Below are 14,156 nucleotides of genomic sequence, written 5' to 3'. Positions count from 1 at the left end.
ACAAAAAAAAAAAAAAAAAAAAAAAAAAAAAGAATCAAAGGGAATTTTTAGAACTGAAAAAATATAATTAAAATTAAGAATTCAATGACGAGGGCTTCCCTGGTGGTGCAGTGGCTAAGAATCCACCTGCCAATGCAGGGGACACGGGTTCGAGCTCTGGTCTGGGAGGATCTCACATGCTGCAGAGCAACTAAACCCGTGCACCACAACTGCCGAGCCTGCGCTCTAGAGCCTGCGTGCCACAACTACTGAGGCCCACGTGCCTAGAGCCCATGCTCGGCAACAGGAGAATCCACTGCAATGAGAAGCCCACGCACCGCAACAAAGAATAGCCCCTGTTCGGCACAACTAGAGAGAGCCTGCATGCAGCAATGAAGACCCAACGCAGCCAAAAATAAATAAATAAAACAAATTAAAAAAAAAAAAAAAGTAGCCGGGGGGGCGGGGAAGACACATAACATACAGGAAAACAACCATAAGAAGTAGAACTGGAAAACACAGAACATCTTTAAAGTACAAAAATTTTTTTAAAAATTAAAAACAAAAAAAAGAATTCAGTGACGAGTTTAACAGCAGATAGAATCAGCTGAAGAGCTGATTAGTGAACTTGAAGAGAGGTCAGAAGGAAATATCCAGACTAAAGCATGGAGAAACAAAAGAATGCAAAATTCAGCACTTTTCTGTGATGTTTCTAGGTGTGACTTTCATTTTTTTTTATTGTTATGGGGCTCAAAGTGCTTCTAGAATCCATAGCTTGATGTCCTTTGTTCTTTTGAAAAACGTCAGCCAAATGAAAGCACAAATATGCAAGGAGGAATGAAGATCAATGAGCAATGAATATGTAAGTAATATGAATAAATCTAAGTAAGTTTTAAATGTATAAATAATAATGTGTTCTGGGGTTTAAAATATAAAATATATACAAAAACAACAGCATGTAAGTCTAGAGAAGGGGGATGTAGTTACAGTACTCTACTAAGGTCTTTGTACTGTCTGGAAAGTATTAACAGTACTAATTTATATTACTTTTGAAAAAGTTAAGGGTGCATGTGGTATTCTCCTGGGTATCTACTGAATAACAGAATGAATATATAATTAGCAAGTTTAAAAGGGAGAGGGAAAAAAAAGGAATGATAAAATCTAATCAATCCAAAAGGATTCAAAAGGAAAAAAAAGTAAAGCTGAACAGGTGAAAGAAGCAGAAAGCAGGGACTTCCCTGGTGGCACAGTGGTTAAGACTCTGCACTCCCAATGCAGGGGGCCCGGGTTTGATCTCTGGTTGGGGAAATAGATCCCACATGCATGCCACAACTAAGGAGCTGGTGAGCCGCAACTAAAGACCCAGCACTATCAAATAAATAAATAAATATTTTAAAAGTAAAAACTAAAAACCATAAACACAATAACAACCCTATTTAAAAAAAGAAGTAGAAAGCAAAGAGCAAGGCAGCAGTTTTAAACACAATATATCAATAATTACATTAAAAGTAAGCACAGCTATTCCAAATAAAAGGCACGAAATACACCTTAAATGTAAGGCTATAGAATGGTTAAAAGTAAAAAGACGAAAAAGATACCATGCAAATACTAACCAAAAGAAAGCTATTTAATATCAGAGAAAATAGACTTTAAGGCAAAAGTCTTAAAGGAGGAATTTCATAATAATAAAAGGTTCATTCACCAGGAAGATAAAATTATAAATTTGTATACATCTCACAGCCTCAAAGCAAAAACAGAAGAAAACAGAATGGATAAATCCATATTTGTTGCAAATATTAACACACCTCTTTCAGTCAGTAATAGGAGAGGCAGACAAAAAAATGAGTAAAGATACAAAAGAGCTGAACAAGTTAACAAACTTGACCTAATCAACATATATACAACACTGTACTCAACAAGTACAGAATAACTATTATTTTCAAACACACACAGGACATTTATAAAAACTGACCATATGCTGAGCTATGAAAGCAAAGCAACAAATTTCAAAGGATTAAAATAATAAAAAGCATGTTTTCTTATCAGTGGATTTAAGCTATAAATAACAAAAAGATAACTAGAAAACCATCATTTGTGTACAGAGTAAAAACAACACTTTTAAATAACCCATGAATCAAATAAGAACTTACAGTAGAAGCTGACAGTATTTTGCATTGTAAGATAATGAAAATGTGACACATCAAACCTTTGGATGGCTATAGTCATGCTTAGAAAGCAATACCCTTAAATATACATTAGAAAAAGCTGAAAATCAACAATCTAAGCTCCATCTCAAGATGACAGAAAAAGAAAAAAGTTTACAAAAAAAGTAGACAAGAATAATAAAAGAGCAGAAATAAATGAAATAGAAAACATACAGAATAGCCAATTTCAGGAATGAAAAGTGGTACATTAACTAGAGAAAAAATGTATATCTTATTTCATGAGGAAAAGGAGGTCAGAGGCACTAATCATACTAGAACCATAAAATGAGTGTTACTCAGACACCTGCCAAATAAAATGAACTTTGTGATGTTATCATCATAGATCTAAGTATCTTTTGAATGTAACCAGATTATAAATCTGAGCAGAGTCTACTTCTAACTATGTTCTACAGGGAAGCAAACACATTTCTGACAATTCAAAGGAGTAATGGTAATAGAAACAATGAATCAACAGAGCAGAGGTCATTAAACTTTTCCTATAAATGGCCAGATAGTAAGAATTTTAGTTTTGTAGGCCACACAGTCTCTGCCACAACTACTCAACTGTGCCTGTTGTACTGTGAATGCAGCCATAAATAATAAATAATCAAAGGTGTGGCTGTATTCCAATATACATGTATTTAAATTTCATATATCATTTGCTACGAAGTATTTTTTAATCAACAATTTTAAAAAGTAAAAACTAGGGCTTCCCTGGTGGCGCAGTGGTTGAGAGTCTGCCTGGCGACGCAGGGGACACAGGTTCTAAAAAAAAAAAAAAAAAAAAAAAAAAAAAAAGTAAAAACTATTCTTAGCTCATAAGGTGCACAAAAGAACACATGGTGGATTCCTCAATAAGTTAAATATAAAGTGACTTAGCAATTCCACTCCTAGGTCTATACCCAAAAGAACTGAAAACAGGACAGGTGTTCAAACAAAAACCTGTACATGAATGTTTATAGCAGCACTATTAACAATAGCCAAAAGGAACAACCAAAATACCCATCAACAGATGAATGGATAAACAAAATACAGTATACCCAAATAATGAAATATTATTCACTATAATATTATGTTATAATATTATGACTGAAATATTATTCAGTCATAAAAGGAATGAAGTGCTGATACATGTTACAACATGATGAACCTTGAAAAACCTACTAAGTGAAAAGCAGCAGCCAGACATAAAAGGCCACATTCCAGGTATACAAAATATTCAGAATAACCAAACCACAGAGACATAAAGCAGATTTGTGGTAGCCAGGGGCAAGAGGGAAAGTGAAATACGGAGTGACTGCTTAATGGGAAGGAGATTTCTGTTTGGTATGATAAAATTCTGCAATACAATAGCAGTGATTATTGTACCACACTGTAAATGTACTTAATACTACTGAATTGAACACTTTCAATTGGCCCACAGGCCATATTTTACTGACCCCTAGACTAGAGCTTCAAAAGGAAACTCCACGTGCAAATGGAAACTCAGTTTCAGGCATGGGTATAAAGTCAAAGGAGAGGTACCAATGACATAAGTAGTACTACATTGCCATCTATCGGCCAGTGAAGGAAATATTGAAAACTTTAGTGGTTTGGAAGAAAATTTTAAGACAATTTTTCAAGCTCCTAATTGTTTGACATGTACTAAACGACAATAACAACAACAAGAAAGCAGAAAAAAGATGAGGGGCTCCTTATTCAGTGAGAAAAAACCCTAGAGAAAATATTCAATAAATTGCCTTAGAACGATCTCACCTCCTTAGAAAGTTAAGAATGAGTCAGCCAAGCTAAAAGCCATATACCTAATGTGCCTTGTAAACAGTTCCTAAGTCTATTAATTCAGCCGCAAAGGTGGGGCCACAGACACAAAGGTGCCCCAAAGTGGAATATCCCAGACATGTCCCTATTCCTTATGAAGTATAAGCCAGAAAAACACCTCCCATGACCTCTTAAATTGCATGGGACCCATGATTATTATGGAGACCCAAGATCAGAGATCATGTCACTATCTCTCGATACATATCTCCAAAAAATCCTCCTTACCATGCAACTTCATTATCATTATATTCCTTTAGGGACAAAACAAATATTTAACTCATTTCCTTCTTTTTACTTGCAAATAATATAAAAAATCCTACCCATTCTTTCTTACATCCCAACAACTCTGCATAATTAAACCCCTATTTAAATCTTGTCCATACTTGATGCAGCATATTTCCCTGCTGATCACATCCTACCTAAATCTCAATTCTTTTCCTCTGAATTAGTTAAATGCAACTCTCACATTATCTACCTTAGACATTATAATCTGGACCAAGACTGAAGAGCTGGCTTTGGAGTGTCAAGAAAATAGATAATCTATGAATAAATTTGAAGGGGGAGGAGTGTGGACAACAATGCCATAAATTATAGTGTATGTACCTTGATTTATCAAAACCTGTATTAAGCCAGCAAGGTAGACATTTTCTATTATGGCAGTACCACTAGGAGCTACAATTCATGTCATCAATGCAGCAAATCACTCAAACTGGACTTTGTCTTTCTCATAAAACATAAGGATGTAATATGCTCTCTTACTGCTCCCATCAGTAACTTTGATAGGAAATGTATGCAAGGTTATTTTGAAAAAAAAATGCAAGAAATTAAAAGCTATTATGAGCAATTAAGTAAGTAAGGCAGCAAAAAAGGAATCAGAAAGTTTATTTTAAAAAGCAAGAGAATTTTGTTGATTTTTACCTTAAATTTAGGAACAAATCTAGTAAACTCCTGGTGCCAATTGTTAAGTGTAGAAGCAGGTGAAATTATTAAGAAAGGTCCCCAAATGTTCTCTCTCTGAAACAGAAAAACTGGGTCAACCAACTGCAGGAAAACTGAAGAAATTTAATTCAAAATTATAATTAACGACAAGAGGAGTTTAAGAATAGGAGATGCATTACAACAAGAGAAATGGTTCGTATCTCCCATACCTGCACACTCAATGATAATATCCTATGTCAAGAAAAATAATATTCTATGTTAATAATAACACAGGCAAGGAAGTTGCTCGCACACACCTTGAGGAAAAAAAAACCAAGCAATTACTCCCCACCTGCCCTTACAGGTCTTAGTTTATATCATTCACAAAGCACTTATGACATACTGACTTGTATGTGTTGCTTTTCCTTATACTAGATGATCACAACTATTTTACTATTATTTAATTGGTATAGAGTTTTCTGCATTTTTCAAAATGCTTTCACGCATTTCTTCTCATTTAATTCTCATAAATTTCCTGTAAGGTAGATAGTATCCCCACTTTGCAGAAGTGGAAACTAAACCTCACAGAGTTAAAGTGAAGTCAGGTCAAAAGAGGCTAAGTGAACTGTCCAAGTTTACACTGCTAGTAAGCACAGAGCTGAGATGTGAAACCAGGTCTTTTGATCTAACTAACTACAGTGTTTTTGCCACTACGATGGTGGTTCTCTACAGAAGTAGGAGATGGGGAATGAAAACACACATGCTTAGAAACTGTCCTAGTCTTCTTGAAAACCAGAATGTTTCACCACACTGTATCACCCTGTAAAGGCCTTGAAGGCAAGGAGCAAGTCCTACTGTCTTGGTATGCTACAGAGTCTAGTGTACTGCTTGATAATGGCTGATTCTCAATAGAAAATGACCCTAGGATGGAGAGAGAGGAAGAAGAAAAGACTGCATGCATCTACCCACCTCAGCCAGATGGGCAAGGAGGGCAATGCTCTGTACTGTCTTACCAAGTCCCATTTCATCGGCAAGAATGCCATTAATACCCTGGAAAAAAAATACACATAGTCAACACCTCTCACATTGCATTACACAGGGTTCAACTTACTGTCAAAAAGAACTATCCAAAATGTCAGACTTGTTCAAACGAAAGTGACTAGAGATACCCAGCTTTAGCACTATTACTACTGTAATGATTCCTTTTGCCAATTCCACAGCTACAACTCTGAATCATGAGACAAACACACCAAAGCCAGTTTTTCAGCTAATCTAATCCAGGTACAAGTGCAATCAGGTTTATTACTAAGACTACTTAAGACAAACTTTATACATGATGCAAATAATCCCCAATAAAATCTCCAGGTTAGAAATATAGAGATATCTTTCTGATTCTTGTCAAACGATAAAGTTTTTTAAAAAGGATGAAATCTAAAAGATTATCTTGTGCTCATTTCACAATACACTGAACCAACGACTTTAGGAAAACAGATAACAAAACAGAGTGGGTATGAATAGTTCTAAAATTTACCTGTTCATAGAGATTTGCCAACCAATTCATGCCTTTCAGCTGATAACCTTTTAATTTGCCATTAAAAATTGTAGGCTGTGGAATATCCTCACCAGCCCGGATAGATGGGTTTGCCAGGCTATAACTCTCCCCAAACCCAGTGCCAGACTTGTTTGCTGCCCGTAGGGCAGCTGCTCGACTTTCTTTTGCATCTTCATCGAATGACCTTGTCTGGAAAATAAAAATATATTAGAAGAAATATATAAGAGGAAAATAATTAAATTCAAATAAAATTCATAATGCCAATATATCTAACTTGTGCTAGTTGGAACAAACTTTCTGATAATATAATGTAATATATTACATGTAAGCATAATACACTTGATTCTTGAACAACATGGGTTTGAACTGTGTGGGTCAACTGATATGTGAAGTTTTTTCACTAAGTATGTGCAAGAGTACTACTTGATCCTGTGGTTGGTTGGATATGTGGATGTGGATCCATAGGTATGGAGGGCTGACTGTAAAGTTATACAAAGATTTTTGACTGCAGGGTGGGTCGGCACCCCTAACTCCCAGAGTTACTCAAGGGTCAAGCGTAAAGTATATTACTAATATTTTAAAATTATTTTAACAATTATATTGAGAATACACTTCTGATAGACAGGCACTAAGCCATATTACACAATTACTTGCTTCATCAATGAATTTATTAAAGATCTGATATAAAACCTGTTTGATTGGTTGGGGTTGGTGAGGAATAGGTTGAGTTTGTCTCTATCCTTGACTTGGACCCTGTCAAAGTTACACAGGGGCTCCTATGCAGTATATTAAACTGTATTTTCCTTACTTAATTTGATCTAACTGCAGTTTCTTTCTGATTTCATTAAATGTCACTATATCATGAACAAGCAAGTTATTACTAAAGTAAAAGAAAGTGCTAACTTAGCAGTTTTAACACATGCTATAACTTTCTTAACATGCAACAGTGTGGACTTTTTCACTAAACAACCATGATGCACTTCATTCTGTATTACCCATGATTACCAGGGAGGACAGAAGAAAAAAAATAGACAAACTGTCTTAGCGTCAATCAACACATTCTTAAAGCTCAGACAAGTAAATGCTCGTTTCCCATCTTTCCTCAGGTATTCCTCTATTACTCTAAAGTAAATAGAGACACACACACCCCCAATGCAGTCACATACACATGTACACATCCATTAATGTTTTTAACTGAAAATATGATTAAGATTAAAGGAAGACCACCTAAGTAAAAAGTTGTATTTCCAGGGCCCAACATTTCATTTTTAAGACTCACCCGAGCCTGATGAATATGGTAAGCATTTTCAGCATTCTTCAGGGCCTGGGCTTTGAAATGGTTACTATCTGAAAAGGGAAAGGTGTAGATTATAACACCTCATTAACTGATCTCCTTTAAGGATGCAATTTATACTACCATATGTGGATCCCCGACGCCAACATTCTATTTATCCCTAAGTTCACAGAGGGTGAGGGAGAAGAAAGGCCCAAATTACTTGACAGAGGTAAGGACCTGGAAGTGGCAATGGAGGCAGAGGGCTGCCATGGTCTCTAGGAGCCAAAGCCAGCTCACAAAAGCCACCAGGAGACTGAGCCCCAGTCTCCCAATCCTGCGTTTCTTGCACGAAGCAATGCTGATGCCGGGAAAAGCAAGACAATGAGGATTCAAAATTGTAATATATTTATACCAGGCGATTCCAAAAGAAGAAACAGAGACTGTGTAAATCCCAACATAATCTGAAGCACTCTCATTTTCTCTTATTCTTACTCAACATGATCTTGACCACTATTCTCTGTGAACTTCCTCTCAAATTTTACCCCAATTCCTCCCTCTCTGTGTGGTCACAAAAATACCAAAACAGTCTCTTCTCATGCTTTACTCACATCATCAAGAATCCTGTTACGTGAGAGATGATTTTCTCTAATTAGATATGTTCACTGAATTCTTCTGATACAATACCTTTTATTTCTACGAACAAATCAACACACAAAATATTCCCAAATTTGCAAGATCATATAACCACACCCTCTCCTTTTCAAATTCTTTAATAAAAGTTTTTTATATGCTTATTTTATACAAACATTCACACTTCCCCTACTCCAATAAAATAAATCCCCCTTTTGATCAATATTACCTATTGATCAAGACAAAACTTGCAAGAATTAATGATGAGTATAACCTGAGATATGAAAAAATTTTGGGTATCTCCTTCCTCCCATTCCTGATTCAGGACTCACCATAATCCTCCTGTGTGATGTTAACTACCACCCCTCCACCAATGTCAATTTGTCTCTGTGTAGAACTATCTTCCAGTTTCCTTAAGATTTCTTCCTGGATCCCATCGTGACCCATGTCTCGTTTGCGACTCATGAAATGGGCATACAACTCTGTCTGGGTGATGAGGAAGTTCAGTTTTCGCTGCTGCCTCTTGGCCTAAAGGGGAAAAACGATGAAAGTGAAAAGAGTCAAATCACCAATCACATACAAGGGTAGTCAACAGAATTCACTATACATAGTTTGCAAACAATTCCTTTACAAAGTATTTACCTTTAGAAAGGTAAAAATTGTTAATGAACAAATTTTATTATAACTAAGTCAGTGGTACTAAAAGCAAGGAATAATCTTCATTTATAGCCAAATAATAACCTATGTTTTGCTCTCCTTTACAAAATAAAATCTTTTTTCCACTAGGCTTCTGTCTAAAATGCTTATTTCTTTACTGTATTACTTTTCTTTAATGGCACTGAGATACCAACTAAATTCAAACAACATGCTTTACTTAATAACTTGGGTGATAAATACACGTGTACAGCTTTATTATTTTTAAAAACATAAATGTGTCCAAAACTCTTCTTTAACACCGAAACGCAAAATAAGTGACAAAGAGCTATAAATTATTCTGAAAGTCAATGCAGGAGGTATTGAGAGAATAAGAAGCCCATGAAAAAAAGAAAATGCTCCCCAAAACAGCCTACTGTTCATCTGTGACAATGATAGCTATAAAACATGAATATAGACCAAATACAAAATCACAAGCACATATACCTTTTTTTAAAATATGAGAAAGCTAAATTCAAAGTGCCTCTGAAATAACCTAGTAAGAAAAATAATCATTGTCAGTAAAAATCATTCTTCAAGATAAACAATAAAATGAGTAAGCAAATGATTCAAAAGACTGAATTATATGAAATAGCAGCATACACAATAAGTACCAAATCAAAGAATCATTATTCTGCATGAACTATTTTATAATAAAATTCATATGAAGTATACTTGATTTATCCTTGATCCACCTCCACAAAAGAAAAACAACAATAAAATAAGGAACATGGCCAGGAAGGACGTAAGTCCCAAAGTATGCTACGCAAAACTAGACTTTTTCCTTAAGGTTTTATAACACTTTAGCCAAATTCAGATTAGAAAAAAAAAATCTGAGAGTTTGAGAGAAAACTGATTTATTTTCATAAAGGATACAGATGTTCATGTTCTAAAGCTAAAGTACTGTCAAGAAAACCTTTCTAGGAACTTCCCTGGTGGTCCAGTGGTTGAGACTCCATGCTTCCACTGCAGGGGGCACGGGTTCATTCCCTGGTGGGGAAACTAAGATCCCGCAAGAGGCACAGTGCAGCCAAAAATTAAAAGAAAACCTTTCTAAATTAAACCATAAAAGGTAACATTTCCTTTAACTTTAAGGAAGTCAACTACTATGTGCCTAAATGAAGAAGGCAAATTAAGGGAACAAGGATACATCAAAAATGTCTTAATTCAAAAATTCAGAGAAAAAGACACATAAGTCAACATAATCACAGATGAAAGCCTCATCAGTTAGCTATCAACAAAACTGAGAGAATGTCTCACAAACCTAGATCATAAGCCAAGTCAGTTTCAAACCTTCAAGATCTGTGACTAACTCAAATGCCTCTAAACTCAGTGAGCAAATATTTCCATTAGCATCAAAAGTTTACTAACTCAATAATATGTTTATCTTCCAGGCAAAGAAACAAGTCACCCAGGGACTTAAGAGAACTGGGCAAAATCCATATTCCCGCTCAAAGGCATGAGACAGGAGGGAAGAGAACTCCAAAGAGTCTCCATGGCTCTGCTTTGACAGGAGTACTACCTATACCCAAAAGAAAACATTCAATCCTGATTCCCTTCCTTCTCCAGACCTCAACTGTCCTTCCACTCATCCCAATGGGCTTACCAATGGCAACATAATAACTCTGTCCTCTTAATCTCTCCTCTTGCTTCCCTGAATAATACTCTCAGCTGATATCAAGCTTAGCAAGAGAACTGACTGCAAGTTAAAACAGAAAAGTAGGCGGCAGCAGGTGGGGAGGGGGGAGGTGTCTCAGAAAACTGAGCTAGTTGTCCATTGTCCCTATCTGGCCCTAAATTTGGCAACCAGCCCTCACCTTCCAACAAATCGAAATTACAGCCAGCATCTGGAACCAAGCCCAGATAAGCTCTAAGCTGTTTTCTTTTTCTTTCATTCCTTTTCTTTTTTTGTGGGGGAAGGCTGGGGAAGGGTGTCCTCCAGAAATATTCAAAAGAATAAGGCTACAAAGAATAGAGGAAATGGGGACTTCCCTGGTGGCGCAGTGGTTACGAATCCGCCTGCCAATGCAGGGGACACACGTTCAAGTCCTGGTCTCAGCCAAAAAAAAAAAAAAATAAAAAAAAAAAAAAAAAAAGAGCGAAAGTGAGCACAGAAGAGGGGTGAAGGCCAGGGAGAGGGCCTTACTAAAAGAATAAAAGCAGAACTGATTTACTGGACTAAAATCACTATACTCAAAGTTATGTCTTAAAATATGTTTTCAACCATTTCATTGGTTAGATTAATAACTTATGAAATGCTAACCAATCTCTTAATATGGCTGCAGCAATTATGGTTTTCAAAATTTCATGCTATTGCCCTACCTCCCGCATTTCTTCATCCAACTTCCGTTGCTCCAAGGCTTCCTTCTCTGCACGTTTGCGGTGTTCCTTCTCCACCTTCTCATACTTCTTCCAGTACAGAAGCATTTCCTTGGTGAGGCGGCGAGCACGAGGTAAGGTCTCCTTACAGTTTTTCTGGGCCTGCAAGGCAGCTCGACGCACCTCCTTCATGCATTGGTGGGCGAGCTGCAAGTGACAACAATGTTATCACATTGGAGGAGGACCAACACCAGAGCCAGTTCTCCCTGGACTCTAAACCACACCATCCCTCAACCTGTTCAGGGCATATAGTCCTCCTATGGCCACATCTCTTTCTCCCTAATCTGATTAACATCTCTATACAGTCCTGTGAGCCAGTCCCAGACCACAAAGTAGTATCAGGGATGAGATATCTACAGACACATTGCCTTAGAAGATGAAAAAAAAGTATAATAACCTAAGATGTTCTGGGAAGTTTTGAAATATTATCATACACATTAATAATAAAAGCTTTTGGGAATTCCCTGGCGGTCTAGTGGTTAGGACTCTGCACACTCACTGCTAAGGGCCCGGGGGTTCAATCCTTGGTTGGGGAACTAAAATCCCACAAGCCGTGTGGCATGGCCAAAAAAATTTTTTTAATAATAATAATAGCTGTCAGTGTTTATTATATGCTAGGCACCATTCTAAGCTTAACATATATTAAACTAATTCATTCTCCACAAAAACCCAATGAAGTTGATATTTTATATATAGATGAGGAAATGAGGATGAGTGACTAGCCCAGGGAAACACAACTAGTAAGGTTACCTCATCTAATTCTCACAATACCCAAAGAAAGTTGCATTAATTCCCTCTAAGGGAAAGTATTAATACCATCATTTCTTAGATGAAGAGACTGAGCACAGGATGACAGCATGATTTGCCCAAGGAATTAGCAGTTGGCTATGGTCTTACCCCCAAAAATTTGAAAACCAGAAATGCGAGGAAGAGCAATTTTATTTTTAAAATAGATTGAAAAAGAAACGGAACTGAGTTATTTGTAGTGAGGTGGATGGACCTAGAGCCTGTCATACAGAGTGAAGTAAGTCAGAAAGAGAGAAACAAATACCGTATGCTAACACATATATATGGAATCTAAAAAAAAAGGTTCTAACGAACCTAGGGGCAGGACAGAGCTAAAGACGCAGACGTCACCACCTAGAGGGGTGGGATAGCGAGGGTGTGAGGGAGGGAGATGCAAGAGGGAAGAGATATGGGGACATATACTATATGTATACCTGATTCACTTTGTTATAAAGCAGAAACTGACACACCATTGTAAAGCAATTATACTCTAATAAAGATTTTTTTTAAAAAAAGAAAAAGACACAGACGTAGAGAATGGACTTGAGGACACGGGGTGGGGGAAGGGTAAGCCAGGACGAAGTGAGAAAGTAGCACTGACATATATACACTACCAAACATAAAATAGATAGCTAGTGGGAAGCAGCCCCATCGCACAGGGAGATCAGTTCGGTGCTTTGTGACCACCTAGGGGGTGGGCTAAGGAGGGTGGGAGGAGACGCAAAAGGGAGGAGATATGGGGATGTATGTATACATAGAGCTGATTCACTTTGTTATACTGCAGAAGCTGACACAACATTGTAAAGCAATTATACTCCAATAAAGATGTTAAAAGAAAATAGATTGAGAACATTTAGAAACTCTCGTAAGTACTATTAGATTAAGTATCAACAGGTCACAAGAGACAAGAGCAGCAACCACAGATCTAAATAATAAGAACACATTCCAGCAAAACATAAAATGGGAAATATAATCGTACCTTGCGGCTATTGGTGAGAAACAGGTTACGAGCTGAAGCTTTCTGCTTGTTGGCCTAAAATAGTTAAAAACAATACTTCATTTAGGATTCTTTTTTGAAATACGATTGTGTAGACTGGCACCGTACTTTACTGATCTCCTCAAAGATTAAAAAATAAAATGCCAAACCAAGCGTAGTCAAAATACATCACTTCTTTCAATTAAAATAAAATATATTACTTCTAAGAATCACCCCAATGTACCAACTCAGAACCACACATAAAGCTCCTAAAGCCTCATTAAAAAAAATAAACTGGTGTTGTATCTGCCTTAAATTGAGTCTTCTGTATCCTTCTGGAAAGAATTTAAGCTATATTTAAGGCTTGAAGTGAACTAGGAAAATGTAACAACATACCCTAATCCTAGCACCACCCTGATTAGAACACTGCTTTCTAGGGCCAATATGCAAAGAAGCTGAGAGAGCAGGGCACTCAGATACAAAAATCATTAGGAGAAAGGTAAACTAGCTTCTTAGTTTGTGATTCTAGCCCTACCTCCAGCCAAGGCAAACCCACTGCCACTATTACTTAATTTTTACCACCACCTGACCTCATCTTCTTCAACAAAAATTCCAAGGCAGACCTAACACAATATGACTCAGCAGCCCACAACCAAGTCTCAAGCTGCTTATTATGTCTACCACTTCAGTTAAAAAACAACTAGCTTCAATAAAGAAACCTGATTTTAACCATGATGGTCCATTTATTTGATGTGGGAAAGAAGAGGCAGAGCTGAGTGGCTCTCTGACTATTAAAGCGATCTCCCCCAGACTGTAAAGAAACAATGGGTGCGAAGTTATACAAAGGGCCTGAAAGCCATTTCTATAATAATCCCACCTCAGACTGTCTGATTAAGGGAATTTTTACAGCTTTTAACAAAAACTTTCTCTAATTCTAAAGCAACT

General features: G+C 36.8%; 1 protein-coding gene across 2 annotated transcripts in view; it reads right to left on the bottom strand.

Annotated features, from left to right (window-relative positions):
- INO80 (INO80 complex ATPase subunit) overlaps positions 1 to 14,156 on the bottom strand; it is a 101,864-nt gene that overhangs the window by 73,640 nt on the left and 14,068 nt on the right. For both annotated transcript variants that reach the window (XM_024732421.1, XM_024732422.1), the window contains exons 7-13: positions 13,215 to 13,268; positions 11,393 to 11,596; positions 8,710 to 8,905; positions 7,751 to 7,818; positions 6,451 to 6,660; positions 5,889 to 5,969; positions 4,920 to 5,015 (exon numbers count right to left, since the gene is read on the bottom strand). In XM_024732421.1, coding sequence (XP_024588189.1) covers positions 4,920 to 5,015; positions 5,889 to 5,969; positions 6,451 to 6,660; positions 7,751 to 7,818; positions 8,710 to 8,905; positions 11,393 to 11,596; positions 13,215 to 13,268 — 909 coding nt within the window. The remainder of the gene's footprint in view (positions 1 to 4,919; positions 5,016 to 5,888; positions 5,970 to 6,450; positions 6,661 to 7,750; positions 7,819 to 8,709; positions 8,906 to 11,392; positions 11,597 to 13,214; positions 13,269 to 14,156) is intronic.

Source organism: Neophocaena asiaeorientalis, unplaced genomic scaffold, assembly GCF_003031525.2.
Source record: "Neophocaena asiaeorientalis asiaeorientalis breed wild unplaced genomic scaffold, Neophocaena_asiaeorientalis_V1.1 scaffold119, whole genome shotgun sequence".
Classification (NCBI taxonomy): domain Eukaryota; kingdom Metazoa; phylum Chordata; class Mammalia; order Artiodactyla; family Phocoenidae; genus Neophocaena; species Neophocaena asiaeorientalis.
The sequence above is the reverse complement of the archived record's forward strand: the minus strand, read 5'-3'. Positions and strand labels throughout refer to the sequence as shown.